Here is a 15237-nt window from a genome sequence, read left to right as displayed (position 1 = left end):
AACAACACACCCAGGTTTATATAATTAACATAATAAAATTTAATTAAAATTTTAGTAGAGTTATAATGAAAAAAATATTAATTTAAATTGTTTGGTTATTTTAACTTAAAATTTTTATTTATCATCTACAATTCCATTAATTTATCCTTCAATCTTAAAATGAACATTCTTTATGAATTACTGAGAATTAATCATAAAATTAAAAATGTAGTTTTATTTCTGTTATAGAAGAATAATCCCAGCTATAGTATATTTTTAATATTTTATTTATTTATTTATTTCATCTAATGTAATTTATACAGCATAGTTTATTTTTTATTTTTTTGAAAACATTAAAATTTTAAAACAATTGTTAGCCCTCACATTTAGGTAGTAAAAATTGCTAAATTTATAAAATTATGATGACATGATTATGAATATTTTTAATTTCTAATATTAATAAAAAATTAAAGTAAATTATACGCAGCATACTAAATTTATACATTTTTAATTGATTTAAAATTATAATAATAAATATTACTGTAACAATACATAATAATTAGAGGTCAGAATAATATTCTCTTAAAACAGCCAAAATATAATGCCAATATCCCCCTAAAAAATTGATAATATTCTTTAAAAACTGTAGTTAAATATGCAAAAAATATGCTTTTATAGTAATATATTCTTCTAAATTCAAAATATGTTTTTATATTAAAAAAAAAATACAATCTAATTGATACATAAAGGTCATTAATTATGATACAATTCTATATGTTTACTGAAATATTTTTTTTTTATTTATTTAAGTAAACAGTTATAGGTTAGGTTAGGTTAATTTAGCTTTAAAACAATTTTAACTCAGTCCATATTGTTATTTTATTTATAGTTATCTCAATAATAACGGACTAAAAACTTATTTAATATTATTAATGATTTTCATTCCTACAACACTAAATATTTAAATTCTATAAAATTAATCGATATATTCTCTAATATTCTCAAGTATGCAAAAAAAACTTTTGCTATTGAATCATATAATTAATATTTTACATAGATTTCAAACTGAAATTTGATTGCATAAACTCAAAAAAAAAATATGTAAAAGAATATTATTCCAACCTCTAATAATGATAATGCAAAACTGAAAGACTTCTAAAATGAAAATAAAATGCAAAAATTAGCTAATAATTGTATTTATTCAAATATTATTATTATTATCATTTATTGCATATAAAAGTTATTAGTTTATACTAATATATGTTTTTTTCTTTTAACTTACAAATCCAAGCACTGGTTATAACAATATATCTTTTAATTTTATTTAAACTTATTTGATAGATATGTTGAACTCGCTCAATATAAACTAAAATTTTATTTAAATAAAATTATCATATATATTACATAGTATATTTGAATAATGAAACAAAAAATAAAATAATTTTTACATTGTATGGATTGGTCAATTAACTTCTATTCATTGATAGTTGACCTTGTCCCACTCTTGCTAAAAACAAATATATATTCATCTCTAATAATTAAATATCCTAACTATTTATGTTATGTTATTTTCAGACATCATTTGTGCGACACAATACTCCTCATCCGAGAGAGCTGAAAGCTAAAGCAACAAAGTTGTTTGGTAAGACCAGAAGTAATGAAAGCAGTTTAACTGACAGTCAAAAAGGAGATGATTCTACCGTAAGAAAATGTATTTTATATTTTAATTAAATAAAAACATAATTTTTATTGATAGGAAAAAAGCAACGGAAATGAGGTGATGAATGAAAAACATTCAGAAGAAGTAGAATCCATTGTAGAAACAAATAGTATTTTAGAAGAAGATGCCAACTATGAGGTTTATTATTATTTATTTATCTTAATTTTTTATGTATAGAATTATAATAATATTTTTTAACTATGTAATTAAATAACTTCATGGTATTTATTTATTTTAAGCAAATTAAATAAATTATAACGTTACTAATGTTTTTGATTATTTTAAAGGAAAAAAGTGTAGTTTTCCACCCATCTTCAAATTTTGATGCTGATATTCAAAATAGGCCTATGAAATTACATCGAAGAGACACACCTCATCATTTAAAAAACAAAAGAATTACTATAGATACTAATTTAATTGAACAACAGGTATATAATTTAAAAGTATAACTAAAAATTAAAATTAAACCTAATATTTTAAACATTATTTATCACATCATATTGAACCAAGATAATTATTCTCAAGTGTATTTGTTTTATTCTTTTGTTTATTTTGGTAGGAAGCACAGCTGGTTAGTCATGAAAACGAAAATATGTCAAATTCCTTATCTGAAGATAAAAGTTCATTAATATTTCCCACTCCACCTGAATCATTAGTAGATCAAACTGCTCTAGGTAAATATACAGTTATTATGTTTTTGTCCATTAAAAACCCGCAAAATGAAATCAATTTTTATGTCAACTGTTAAACAAATGCCAAATGGAAAAAAGAAAACTTATCCTAAACGTGTTAGACTATTAGTTTACAAAAAATGTGGTCTGTTTATATGATTGAGTTTATATTTAGTGTAGAGTATAACTTTTAAATACTATTTTGTAGATGGTGAAATGGTAGGAAAAGAAGAATTACTTGAAGTTAGAATTGTAAGAACATCTGCTGGTTTGGGGTTATCAATTGCCGGTGGCAGAAATTCAACACCTTTCAAGGGAAACGATGAAGGCATTTTTGTGTCTAGACTTACACCTGATGGACCTGCTGAATTAGCTGGACTTCGAGTAAATATTTATATTTATTTAAAAAATATAATTATAAAACAATAAATTACCAATAATTTTTTTGTTTAGGTTGGAGACAAAGTTCTTACAGCTAATGGTCAATCATTAGTTGATGTTGATCATTACACATCCGTTGAAGTTTTACGTTCGTGTGGGTCAGTTTTAGTTCTTCAAGTATTAAGAGAAACCAACCCTCAACCAAAAGATTGGGCTATACACATTCCAGGTGAATCGGCTTCATCCAGTTTGAATAATAGTCGAGCACCCAGTGTTGTTTCTCATCAGACTAATTATGAACATACTAATGGTTATAGTTTAGATAGGGTAATTTTTCATTATTTTGTAATATTATTTTATTACAATTTATATTTAGATTAATTTAAAGTATAAAACTCATATATTTTATTTTTTATGTAAAGAATCGAAAAACACCAGAGCCTTTAAAAGAATTAGATACACCAAAAAAACAAATTGTGTATACGACTTTAATAAGAGACCAGAATGGTCTTGGATTTAGCATAGCTGGCGGAAAAGGTTCTAGTCATTTTAAAGAAAATAATGAGGTAATAAATAAAAACTTTAAAAATTATATAAATTATTTGTAAAAGTATATATTTGTTTTTAGGCAATTTTTATATCAAGAATTACAGAAGGTGGTGCTGCTGAAAAAGATGGAAAATTACAAGTTGGAGATCAAGTTATATCGGTATATAAAATATTTGTTATGATTTATGACATTAATTTTTATATTAAATTTATCATTATAAATAAAGATAAATGGTATTGATGTGGCTGGTGCCCGTCATGATCAAGCTGTATCAATGTTAACTGGATTGGAACGGTTTGTGCGTCTTGTATGTGAGCGAATAGTTGATGCTCGGTACTCAGATTCTGAATCACATAATTCTATTTCACCAAGTATCGCATCCACTAAATCTCGTTCATACATGTCACCAAAAACTCCTCCTCCAGCACCACCACAAACTCCACCTAAACCTGCACCAAGGAAATTAGTTTCTCAGTCATCGTCCATCAGTTCTGATTCTGAAAGTGTACAAGTAAATTTTTGTTTATTATTTCAATTTATATTAGCTTACTTTAAAATTGACACACAAACTTTGTTATGGTTTTATGCACATGTTCTTCATTTTTATTTATAACTATAAACTACTAAAATCAATTTATTGGGATACCTTTTTTCGCTAAATAATAGCCTAAGCCGTTGACCAATGAAGATTTTGAAGCTATGATTCCACAACGTTTTCAAAAGAACGGTGGGAATCAAGTTGAAGAACAGCCAGTTGCTGTAGTTACTACATTAACTATCAAAAAACCCAGCACTTTGAATGGAATAGAATTCAGGGAGAGCCCAACTACTTTAGGTCGTGTCACTGAAACTATAACCAAAAGTACATTTACCGAAACTGTGGTGACTAGGGTGACAGATAATGATTTAGCTAAATCTGTCATTATTGAGGTAAGTAAATCAATAACAAATTATTCACCATTTATTATAATTTAATTTGGTGATGGTATATCATTTCTTTTTATTACTGTATAGTTTAATAAGGCATGAAAAGTGACTGATATAATAAATGTGCATGAAAAGTATGTTGTGTGGTATAAAGATAATTAAATTATTAATATAATGATTCATATTAATGAAGAATGTCAAATTAATACTTTGCATGTCTTTATTAAATTATGTCTTGCTTATACCCGTGTATAGTTTCAATGTATTATTTACATTATTATTATTTTTTGACACACAAACATGAGTTTATACAACTTTGTTTATTATTGTATTACTAAAACTGCATGATCCCTTCAATTTTTATCTTTTAACAATACGACATAATCTGGCTGGTTTGTTGTCATAATAATTAGTACTATTGCGTTTTAAATATATTTTTTTATGCATATTACTAAATTCTAGTATTTATAAGTATAATGTATATAATAATTTTCAACTACGAATTTCTAAACCTTTCTTATCTGTGTACAAAAATTATAGAAGTTTGTTACTAAACAAAATTCTGTTTATACCTAGTTAACTTGGTGCTTTTCAAAAGGATTTTAATTATTGGTACTAGTTTTTTTCTCCGCGCACATAAAAATATTCTATAAAATAAAAATAATATTTCAATTTCTCCAATATTATCATATTTATGAACACTTCAAAGTACTGTCAAGACTTAATGTCCAATTGTTGAATAGATTATATAAAATATTTTAATCACTTAAAAAAAATACTATATTAAAAGAAAAACATTAAAAACTAATACATTCTATCTAATATTATAATAATTTTTAAAATATTTCCATCTAATATCTTTTACTAAATTTTACTGAATATTAAACAGACATATTAACTGTTATTTTTATTTTTTTAGAACTATTTTGAATCAACAGAAATTTGGAGTATTTATTGTATAATTTTAAGTATATTATTCAAATAAATACTTTTAAATTAAATTTTTTTTAATGACTATAATATACATATTGCATGGTTTTAATTTATAGTGTTCATTAAAATATTGCTTAGCCATATACTTGTATAAGACATAAATATTTATTTACCGTTAATTTTGATTTTAAACATGCAAGCACGGTGAAGGTTATCAAGAAGAACTCAGGTAGGTATATAAGTTCACGTAGATTGCAAAATTATGTGTCACTAAATTTATATTATAAACAAATGTTTGTGTGTCAGTTATCAAAACTTTATAAATATTTATAATTTAAAAATAAAAATTAACCAATATATGTTATTTACTAATAAATTACATAAATTATTTTTATTTATTAATTAGAACGTCACTTTAGTAAAAGAAGGAGGTTCTTGGGGCTTCAGTATAATTGGAGGAACAGATCATCCATGCATACCATTTGGACTACAAGAACATGGAATTTTTATCTCTCATGTAAATATGTACTATAAATAATAAATGTATTATGATACATGATATTTTAATAATGTATATTAATAAAAATATATTATTATTAATATAAGCATTTTTTTAATGATTTTAGATTGTTCGTAATGGCATAGCTGAAAGTTCAGGAAAATTACGTATGGGCGACCGTTTATTAAAAGTAAATGAAGAAGACGTTACAAAAATGACACATCAAGACGCAGTACTAACTCTTTTAAAGCCAACTGAAGAAATAACTCTCACTGTACAACATGACCCTCTTCCGGACAACTTCCAGGTAATTAAATAAAATTAAAATTATTATTTTCTCTTTCTAATACTAATAAATAATATATACTATCATGAACAGCTTGAGTTAGCATACTCATAATCAAATATTTAAAATATTATTGCTAATATGCCCAATTATCTCAGATTTGGTAAAATAAAATAAAATAAAATCCAAGCCCAAGACCTATCCTACTTGTATTGAAAAAAATATCCCTGCAAAATTAATATTTATAATAGCATGTAGTACTGTTACAATATAATCACATATTGTTAGTAATAATTTTTTAGTAGATTAATAAAAATGATGAGATAAGTATTATAGTAGTTTCATCGTAAAATATGAAATTATTAATCTTAATGAATTTCAATCCTAAAATTACAAATTACTATCATGTGGTGTTTATAGATAAACTACTAAAGATGCTTTTTTTTATTATTTATATAAATAATTTGGTTATAATACAAGAAATGTTCGATGCATCAGCATAATTATAATGATTGTGATGTGTATCAAACACTATTAATAATAATATATTAAAAACCTATGTTATAAATGTAATAGGAATTAACAATTGTACGGGAAGCAAATGAAAAACTTGGCATGCATATCAAAGGTGGTCTTCGAGGCCATCGAGGCAATCCGCTAGATAAAACTGATGAAGGTGTTTTCATTTCAAAGATTAACTCTGGTGGAGCTGCTAAAAGAGATGGACGACTAAAAGTAAATCTAATTTAAATTCTATGTATAAATATAAATTACTTTATCTTGCTGCTTTCTTACACTTATAATTAAATATTGCAATTTCTGGTATGTAGTATATTATTTTTATTTTCAGGTTGGTATGCGTCTTTTAGAAGTAAATGATGTATCATTATTAGGTGTTACACACCAAGAAGCTGTAAACTGTTTGCGGACTGCTGGTCAACAAATACACATGATTGTATGTAAAGGTTATGATAAAGCAGAAGTGGAACGACTGGTTAATGAAGGCAAACTCAGGCGAGAGAGTAGATCAATTTCTCAGAGTGTCTCTAGTTTAGATAGAGATGATGACGATTCTGAAGTAATTAAACAAGAAATGGAAATTAAAAAAGAATTAGCTGAATGGGAAAACCAAGAAAAATTAATTAAAGAAGAATTAGAAAATATGGAATTAGACGAGGTTAAAGAAAAGTCTACCCAAGAAAAAGTAATTATTAATAACAAAATAATATGTCTTTAGATAGTAGAATTTTTTTATCAAATTTATTTATAGGTTTTAGATGTAGTGCGTGCTGCAGAAATGTTGACCCTCAACTCAACTGAATCAAACCCTATAAAACCTAAATCTCCCGGTGGCCCAAAATCAGGTGATATTCAAAAAACTACAACTATAGTTATGAGTAAACATACCTTAGCCCCTCAAACTGATCAAGTAAGTGTACATTTTTATAAATATAACAAAATATATTTGATGCTATCATATGCTTTAGTAGATTTTTTTGATATCGTTTGTGGTGTGAAGATACCGCTTGTACATTTTACTTTATTTTAACTGCGTAGCATGTGCTTATTTTGGCTGCTGAATATTTTTTAAGTCATAGAGAAAATGTAAATGTTTATGAATATTTATTTAATTTTATATAAAAAGACAGAATGTTAAAATCCATTCAAATTATATTGCGTTAAGTATATTACTATTTAATTTATTGCTTACTTTTAGAAGCATAGCTTCTTTAAACAATTTATACATTTTTTTAAGTTTTTAACCATTATATTTAATTATCTATTAAAAATATATATATATTTGCCTTAAAGATGACTTCATTAGTAAAACTATCAGACAATAGTTCATTCACTATGGCTCTTAATATAAATTTCAAAAATAATAAGTAAATATTTATTTGGTCTCCAGTTGTTGAACTTCAAAATTAATTTTCCTATTTTTGTTGTAATATATATCATATAATATTTAAAATATGATACTATTTAGTTATTTCATTTAAATATTATGATAAACATTAATCACCTACTTGATTCTTTTCTTTATGAACTCATAAATTATAATATTTTTCAAATCTGCAATATTATATATACTCATCATATAAAATTTCGATTATATATTGTTGATCAAATTTTACATAAAATTCTTCTCTTAATAATCCTCAATATATATTTATGTATGTATTTAATTATAGAATAGATAAAATTATATATGTGTGTTCATTAATAATTAATTTAAGAAACTGAAATATATTTTTACAATTCAATAAAACTTCATAAATTATGTAACATGTAAATTATATTTGTGATATCTTAAATTTATTTTATCTTGCTTGAAATCTGAGTTATTTTTGACTTGATTGTAATTAAAGTGTATAAAAAAAAAAATAAAAAATATTTACAATTTTAAATAATCTACTTAATAACATTTTTTTGTTTGTTAATATTAAATTATTTAATATTTAAGATTCTATTTAAGAGTACTTATTTAATGAGTTGTACAATTTTAAATACTCCATAGTTTCATATATCTTGAATAATAAAATACTTAAAATATCATATATTTTAATTATAATAAAAATTTTGTTTCGTTTCAAAAAATGCTTATTTATTATTATATTTTTGATTTAATTTTTTTTTTGCATGATTTGCATATATATATATATATATATATTATTATCATTTTATTATTATAAAGACGCCACACCTGCATATATTGTCTCCGTCTTACATAATAAATTTACTTATTATCAAATTAATGTGAAATATAGTTAAATAAAATATTAATAAAAGCCTATAAGATACCTCAGAAAATATTTTTACCTTTAATTTTAATGATAGGTAAATTTGTTATGTTGTATGTATGTAATATGGAAACAACACATACAGATGTACTGTTGGCTTAGTCAATAATTTTCAAATTTTGCTCGATTTTATGAAATTATTTAAGTAAATAAAGTATATTTTTTAATTTAAGGCTATTACAAAATATATTTATCATATTTATTTCAAATATTAACTGAAACATTGAATAGGTGTTTAAATTTTTAAATTACATTGTGTAAAATAAACGTAACAATTGTTTTTGTTAATGATCAACATTATTTGTATGTGATAATGATTTGCCTAAATCTATTCACTGAATTTTTTTGTTTGATTTCCATTATTTCAATGGAAGATTTTCATTTTTTTAATACTTAGTATTTTACTACTTTTTAGTCATAACATCTGTCATTGTTTCTGTTTAAAATTAAAATTTTGATAAAAATAAAAGCTCATATCTAAACTAAATTATCTTTTTAACCAATATTGACTTAAATTTGGTTATGATATTTATGTTAAAGTATGATAAATATGATTAAAATTGTTTCATTTTCTTTATAAGAATGTAAATAATTCAAATGAATTCAAATGTCTAATTAAAAATTTAGCATCTAGATTATGTAATTATATGTATATATAAAATAAAAATGTTTCTTTTTTTTTTTATTAATTTTCGTGGTTTTTATTAAAAAAAATTCTATCATTTGTATATTTTATTTATATATTGCATAATATTTTATTTATTTATTTTATTCAATTTATTTAATAAATGTTAAAATGAGAAAACTATAAATTGCTCATTGATACATAGGCATTAATTTCTAGATTTTCTAAATATAAATTTTAATTTGTTATTTTCAGTGTGTCATTAAATCTGTGACCGGATTATAACATCTCAAACACAGTACAAGGGAATTTTTTTCTCAATTAATCTCGTTATATTTCTAAGATAGTCTATATATGTACAAATTAAATTACAAAATATTTACTCTGTAATTTTTTTCTCTTATTCTTAATTATTAAGCGTTTTGTGATTGCATTTTATCAAGTTTAACAACATCAAGTTATTACTTATCTAAACATTTTTCTCATTATATTATTAAGGTTTAATAATTTAAGTATAAATAGTATACTTAATGAACTAATACCAAGTGAGTAATTCCATTCACATACTTAATAATTAATTTTATGATATTGAGCGGACCATTAAATTATAATTAAAATTTAGTTATATTAATTTAATTATTTTCTTAACACATAGATTACATAATATATATTATCAATGTTAATCCTCAATTGTTTTTTTATATATTTGTTATCATTGCTTAATGTTATGAACAACCCTTACCCTATAATAGATTTCTATTATTGTCCTTACTTATTTTTTTAACATTGTATTAAAAAAAAAAAATTCTTCTTGTGTAATTTTATGGTATATATTATATTTGTAATAATATAGTTTTATACCAGCAATAAAATAAGCACATACTACTGGATCTATTTATTTTAATTATTACTACTAATTACTACTCTGCATGTATGAAATTTTAAAATAAAAATTGAAGTGGTGTAAATAGGTATTTAATTGTAAACTCAATGAATTCTTTACACTACTGATTTTAAAAATAATGCAGCCAAAATACATTAACATTGCTATTATTTTTTGCATGAACATTAACAGGTAGTTATTCAGAAACGGCCTAACATATCTCTTTCAAAACCATCTCCTCCAAAACCATCACTTCCCAAAAAACCACCCCCTTCAAAATCCTCTTTCCAGTCACCAAAACACATACATTTCCAAGATGTTCCTTATAGTAACCCTCATTCTCCTCTACGAACAGTCGTTGTGGAACGACCAAAACCTATTCAAGTAGAAATGATGCCTTATGTTACCAAAGTGAATACGTTGCCAGCCGACCAGTTTTATGTTCCAGACTACACTGATGTTGAAAGTAGCTCATCCTTGGAAACTGCACAGTCCCTAGAACTACCTCCTGTAAACTATTCCACACACCCGTCCACTCCTCATTGGTTGGAAATATATAATGATACCCCATCACTTTTGACATATTACAATGAAGTTAATCCCTGTGAGGTACGATCTTCTTTATACTGTGTAGAAATTATTTATCAGTATCTTATACTTTATTATAGCAATAATTTTAGCTTTTAGAATAATTTATCAAAGCTCTATATTTTTATCATAGTTTAATATACATAAATAATAAATTTAGTTATTAGTATGAGACTAACTTATATTATAGTATAATATTTATTACATGTAACATTTTTAGCAAAATGCTGGTGTTAAAGCTTCAGTTAGTGATAAGAAGAAGTTTTTTGAAAAAGCTATGGAAGAACACCACAATCCTAGTCCAAAACCTGGTTAGTAAATTTAACTTTTATTGATTGAATAACAAGTAATCTGTTATAATACTTTATAATATTGTGTTATAGAAAGAGTATTTAGTTTCCTAAGTCAGGACGAAGTAGAAAAAATGAAACAAGAAGAAGGTATTTTATTTAATTATATCTATATCTAAGAATACAATATTAAAATACTTTTGATTATATTTTATTGATTTACGCATTTTTAAAATGATTTATAGAGCAAAAAATGGGTACATTGATGAAGCAAAGGTTAAATCAACATGAACAATTTATTGAAGAAGATGATGAAGATAATAATGATGGTGGTGCTCTAATTTTTGAAAACACACAGTATGCTAATCAATTATTGTTTATTGTTGAAGAAAATTAACTATGATTTATATTTTAGAAGTATTGAGTTACCAAGAAATGTCAATTCTAACACGTGTGTACGAACAGCTAAAGCTGAGAAGCGTATGAAAGAAAGACTAAGTCAAGAGGTATAGCTTAATAAAGATTTTTAAAATATGGGTCTAGTACATTTAAACATAATCGTAATGTACATTATATATATTTATATTTTTAAAGGGAATTGTTATACCCAACGAAAACAACAAAGAACTTTCTCCTTCTGAACAGCGTTCACTGAACGCTGAAAAAAAAGCTGCATGGCGACAAGCTCGATTAAAGTCTTTGGAACAAGTAATGCATTATTATATTATATGCCTAAATCACTGAATTTTTAATATTTTTTTAATATTATTTGTATTATTTAAGGATGCTTTACAAGCACAATTAGTAATAAGAGAATTAAGCGAAATAAGTGAAAGTAAATCAACAAATGACGGCGATGCAGATAGTGATGAAATACCAGACATTCAGTCAAAAGAATGTACAGAAAATAAAACATTAGAGGTAATTAAATTTAAAAATTATTAAAGTTTAAAACATAATATAATAATAAGGTGTCATCTTATTGCTTTTTAATTTTGTCTAACATTGAGCTTCATGATACCCAATGGGGGAGAAGGGGATTCATTATGTTATTATTTATTTATATATAATATATTATATTATAACACATTTTGTTTTTCATGGCATAATTATTAACTGCTGTATTGTAATTTTTTAACTCCAAACATTAACTAACTTGTTATTTTGTATTTATTTATTTTATTTTTTATAACCATTTGTATTAATTTATAATGTTTTTCGTTTGTTTTTATTTAAATAAACAACTGTTACTATTTAACATGTATTATTATATATATAAATACATGATAATAAACTCTAATAAACATAATATATGATATTAATATCAAAACTAATTGGCCTTTGGTGGCGGCTATAATTAGTGCTTGCGGCCGACCAGCGAGGACTTTCCTCGCCTGCGCCTGCGAGAGTCCCCTGTCCAGACCAAGGTGTCGGAACGTGAAACAGTCGTCGGAGAGAGTGTTTCCTTACGGACCGAGCAGTATGTTGACCACATTTCCGGTCAACTGAAAGTCAGAACTGTCGAAATTATTGAAAAAGTCATTGAGAAAGAGGTACCTACATACCGTACACAATCAAGTACCTAGTACTTGCCTCGTTTCTGAATTTCGCACCAACTTCTGTTCTCTGTACCTAGTTACCTACACAATTGAATTCTTATTTACAGTTTTATAAATTTATATATTATTGAATACCTTTTCATAGCATGATGCATGGTTGACACTAAGACACGAGTCAAAATAATAACACGTCTTTTCCTCGTCTATATTAATTATTTATAAAGTCGATATTTTTATTCCACACAGTATTTTTGCATGTAAGTAGTATATCTTCCAAAAAGAAAATATCACAAAGTATATTATATAGTTAATAGATGATGTTGTATCTTAGAAATAATCTTAGTTTGTAAACATGTATTAACTATTTTTGTATACATTAAGGTGGAGACAACTAAAGAGAAAATAGTGTCTCTCGAATTAAGTACTCCTGAATCTGAAATACCTGAAATACCAATTGAAGAGGCCGCTGAAGAAGATGTATCATTAGAGAAGAAACAGACCAATCCATCTGGAAAGAAGAGACGCAGAAAGCGTACTAAGTCTACTGATAAGCAAACAACATAGTAATAAATCAATAATCATCAAAAAAAAAAAATCATTTTAAAAGTTAGCAGCTAATCTTCAATTATATATTTACTTATATAATGAATAATCATCCCTCCTCATTCCTATTAAATATTTTATAGTATTACTAGGCGTAACAAATTGTGATCACTATTAATTATTATTATTAAATAAATATATATATTTATATTTTCCATTCTTATATTGTATTCAAATAACAAAAAAACATCTACATTTCATTATGGACCAATTTTTTACATTTACTATATTTTTATCTGTTTAGTGATGAGAATTTCAATTTGTTTTTTAACTGTTGGCACGCATTATTGTCAAGTATAAACCAATTGTTTGTAATAAAACTTTTATTTTTTTATATAATATTTATGAATGAATAAAATAAGACAGTATTTGTAACTTTTAAGGAAAAAAAATCTACGATAAACTATTATTATTTATTATTATATTATATAACAGTATTTTTAATTAAAGGACTTAATCATTTTGTAATTATTATAAATCTATATGAATTAAAATAATTTAACAATAATATATAATATACCGACCATATTTGTTGTTACTCAATTTTTATAAGAACTATTGCCAATATTAAATTAATTATAAACATACAACGTAATAATGAATATTGTCTTAACGCAACAACTGTGCATATGCTCATGTATGTAACTTTTGTACTGTTCTGAATTTTTGAAATTCATTTACTCATAAGTTTTGACTTAATTCTAAATGAAAAATTATATGTTATCTTATAATTGATAATAATTTATTAGTGTATTATTAAGTAATCAAATTTAAATACGGGGCTTTTCAAAGGATTTTTCTCAACTGTGTAAAACGACAATCTTGGAGTCCGCCTAATGTGGGCAATATGGTCTAGTCCCAATTCCAATGCATACCAACAAGGTTAAAAAGAATCACATAATATGGGCACTTGATTCGGTTTATGTGGACAATTTTTATTTTTATCATAGCGTTAGAATATACACAACCCGGGTAGCAATTACTGTGCTATGATTGTGTCAAATCATCAATAAATCAATTGTGTGGAACACGGTGTATTTACTGTCTCTGCACTGTGTTTTAAGCCATTTTGAATACCAAATTTTTACATGGGTAGCACCGTGCACTCAGAGTGCAATTGTCAGTTCAAACACCGTGTCATGGTACAGTATTTTAACGGAGTTTTTATTGGGTATTGACCCATCGTACAACCGTGTAACAGTCTGTTCAAGCACTGTGCAACTGTGTTAATATTTCACCGTGTACTTATTGGGCATTTGACGGTTAAAACACCATACACTGATTGTACTGTATGTGTGTAGGTCTGGTTCAACACCGTGCAACAGTGTATTAATTAACTATAGCTATACGCCCCGGGCTCGTATTTAGAAATTATGAGCTCCGGGCGCACTTACGAAATTCTGCCCTTCTTTTTGGTAGCATGGAGGAGGATGTCTAGTGTTAAAAATAAAAATTATAAATACTTATATAAAATTATAAAACATTACTATTGTATTTTAATAAAGTAACCAATTCACTATTTAGTTACCTAACGTGAATAAATCTCCACCAAATCACAATATACATAATATAAGAAAAACTATTTTGCATAAATTATAAAAAAAAGTTCATGAAAATTATAATTATAATTATATAATATATATATATATATAGCCATGCGCGTTTGTTGTCTCCGTTTTATACCTGTTATTACCAACGTACGACAGTAAATTTCTGTTCACTATATAGTTTCAATAGTGTGCTGTTTGTTTTTAAATTAGAGAAAATTGCCTATCATCAACATTTTTGATATTTTCATTTGAATGTATAATAGATACAAGTATGTGAAATATCACAAATTAAAAATACCCATATCTCACTTGAAAATGAAAATATTTAATAAACACCTACACTTGAGCACATAGAATGTTTTTACCTAGAGGTTTGATTATAGGTAAATTTA

General features: G+C 25.0%; 1 protein-coding gene across 5 annotated transcripts in view; it reads left to right on the top strand.

Moving 5' to 3' along the window:
* Positions 1-13558, top strand: part of LOC112602781 (protein lap4) — a 31093-nt gene extending 17535 nt beyond the window's left edge. The window contains exons 12-35 of one of the 5 annotated variants that reach the window (XM_025351103.1): positions 1555-1680; positions 1736-1837; positions 1987-2127; positions 2259-2373; positions 2579-2754; positions 2824-3078; positions 3174-3317; positions 3380-3460; positions 3528-3812; positions 3968-4231; positions 5568-5678; positions 5788-5967; positions 6523-6681; positions 6797-7150; positions 7217-7375; positions 10448-10864; positions 11064-11154; positions 11227-11283; positions 11379-11490; positions 11549-11639; positions 11728-11841; positions 11917-12054; positions 12495-12686; positions 13074-13558. In XM_025351103.1, the coding sequence (XP_025206888.1) occupies positions 1555-1680; positions 1736-1837; positions 1987-2127; positions 2259-2373; positions 2579-2754; positions 2824-3078; positions 3174-3317; positions 3380-3460; positions 3528-3812; positions 3968-4231; positions 5568-5678; positions 5788-5967; positions 6523-6681; positions 6797-7150; positions 7217-7375; positions 10448-10864; positions 11064-11154; positions 11227-11283; positions 11379-11490; positions 11549-11639; positions 11728-11841; positions 11917-12054; positions 12495-12686; positions 13074-13256 (4047 nt within the window). In that variant the 3' untranslated portion in view covers positions 13257-13558. The remainder of the gene's footprint in view (positions 1-1554; positions 1681-1735; positions 1838-1986; positions 2128-2258; positions 2374-2578; positions 2755-2823; positions 3079-3173; positions 3318-3379; positions 3461-3527; positions 3813-3967; positions 4232-5567; positions 5679-5787; positions 5968-6522; positions 6682-6796; positions 7151-7216; positions 7376-10447; positions 10865-11063; positions 11155-11226; positions 11284-11378; positions 11491-11548; positions 11640-11727; positions 11842-11916; positions 12055-12494; positions 12687-13073) is intronic. The other 4 variants (XM_025351102.1, XM_025351105.1, XM_025351104.1 and 1 more) reach the window with 4 other exon arrangements.
* Positions 13559-15237: the final 1679 nt, after the last annotated feature.

Source organism: Melanaphis sacchari, unplaced genomic scaffold, assembly GCF_002803265.2.
Source record: "Melanaphis sacchari strain LSU unplaced genomic scaffold, SCAv2.0 Contig8_pilon_pilon, whole genome shotgun sequence".
Lineage (NCBI taxonomy): Eukaryota > Metazoa > Arthropoda > Insecta > Hemiptera > Aphididae > Melanaphis > Melanaphis sacchari.
This window is presented reverse-complemented; position numbering and strand designations above follow the sequence as displayed.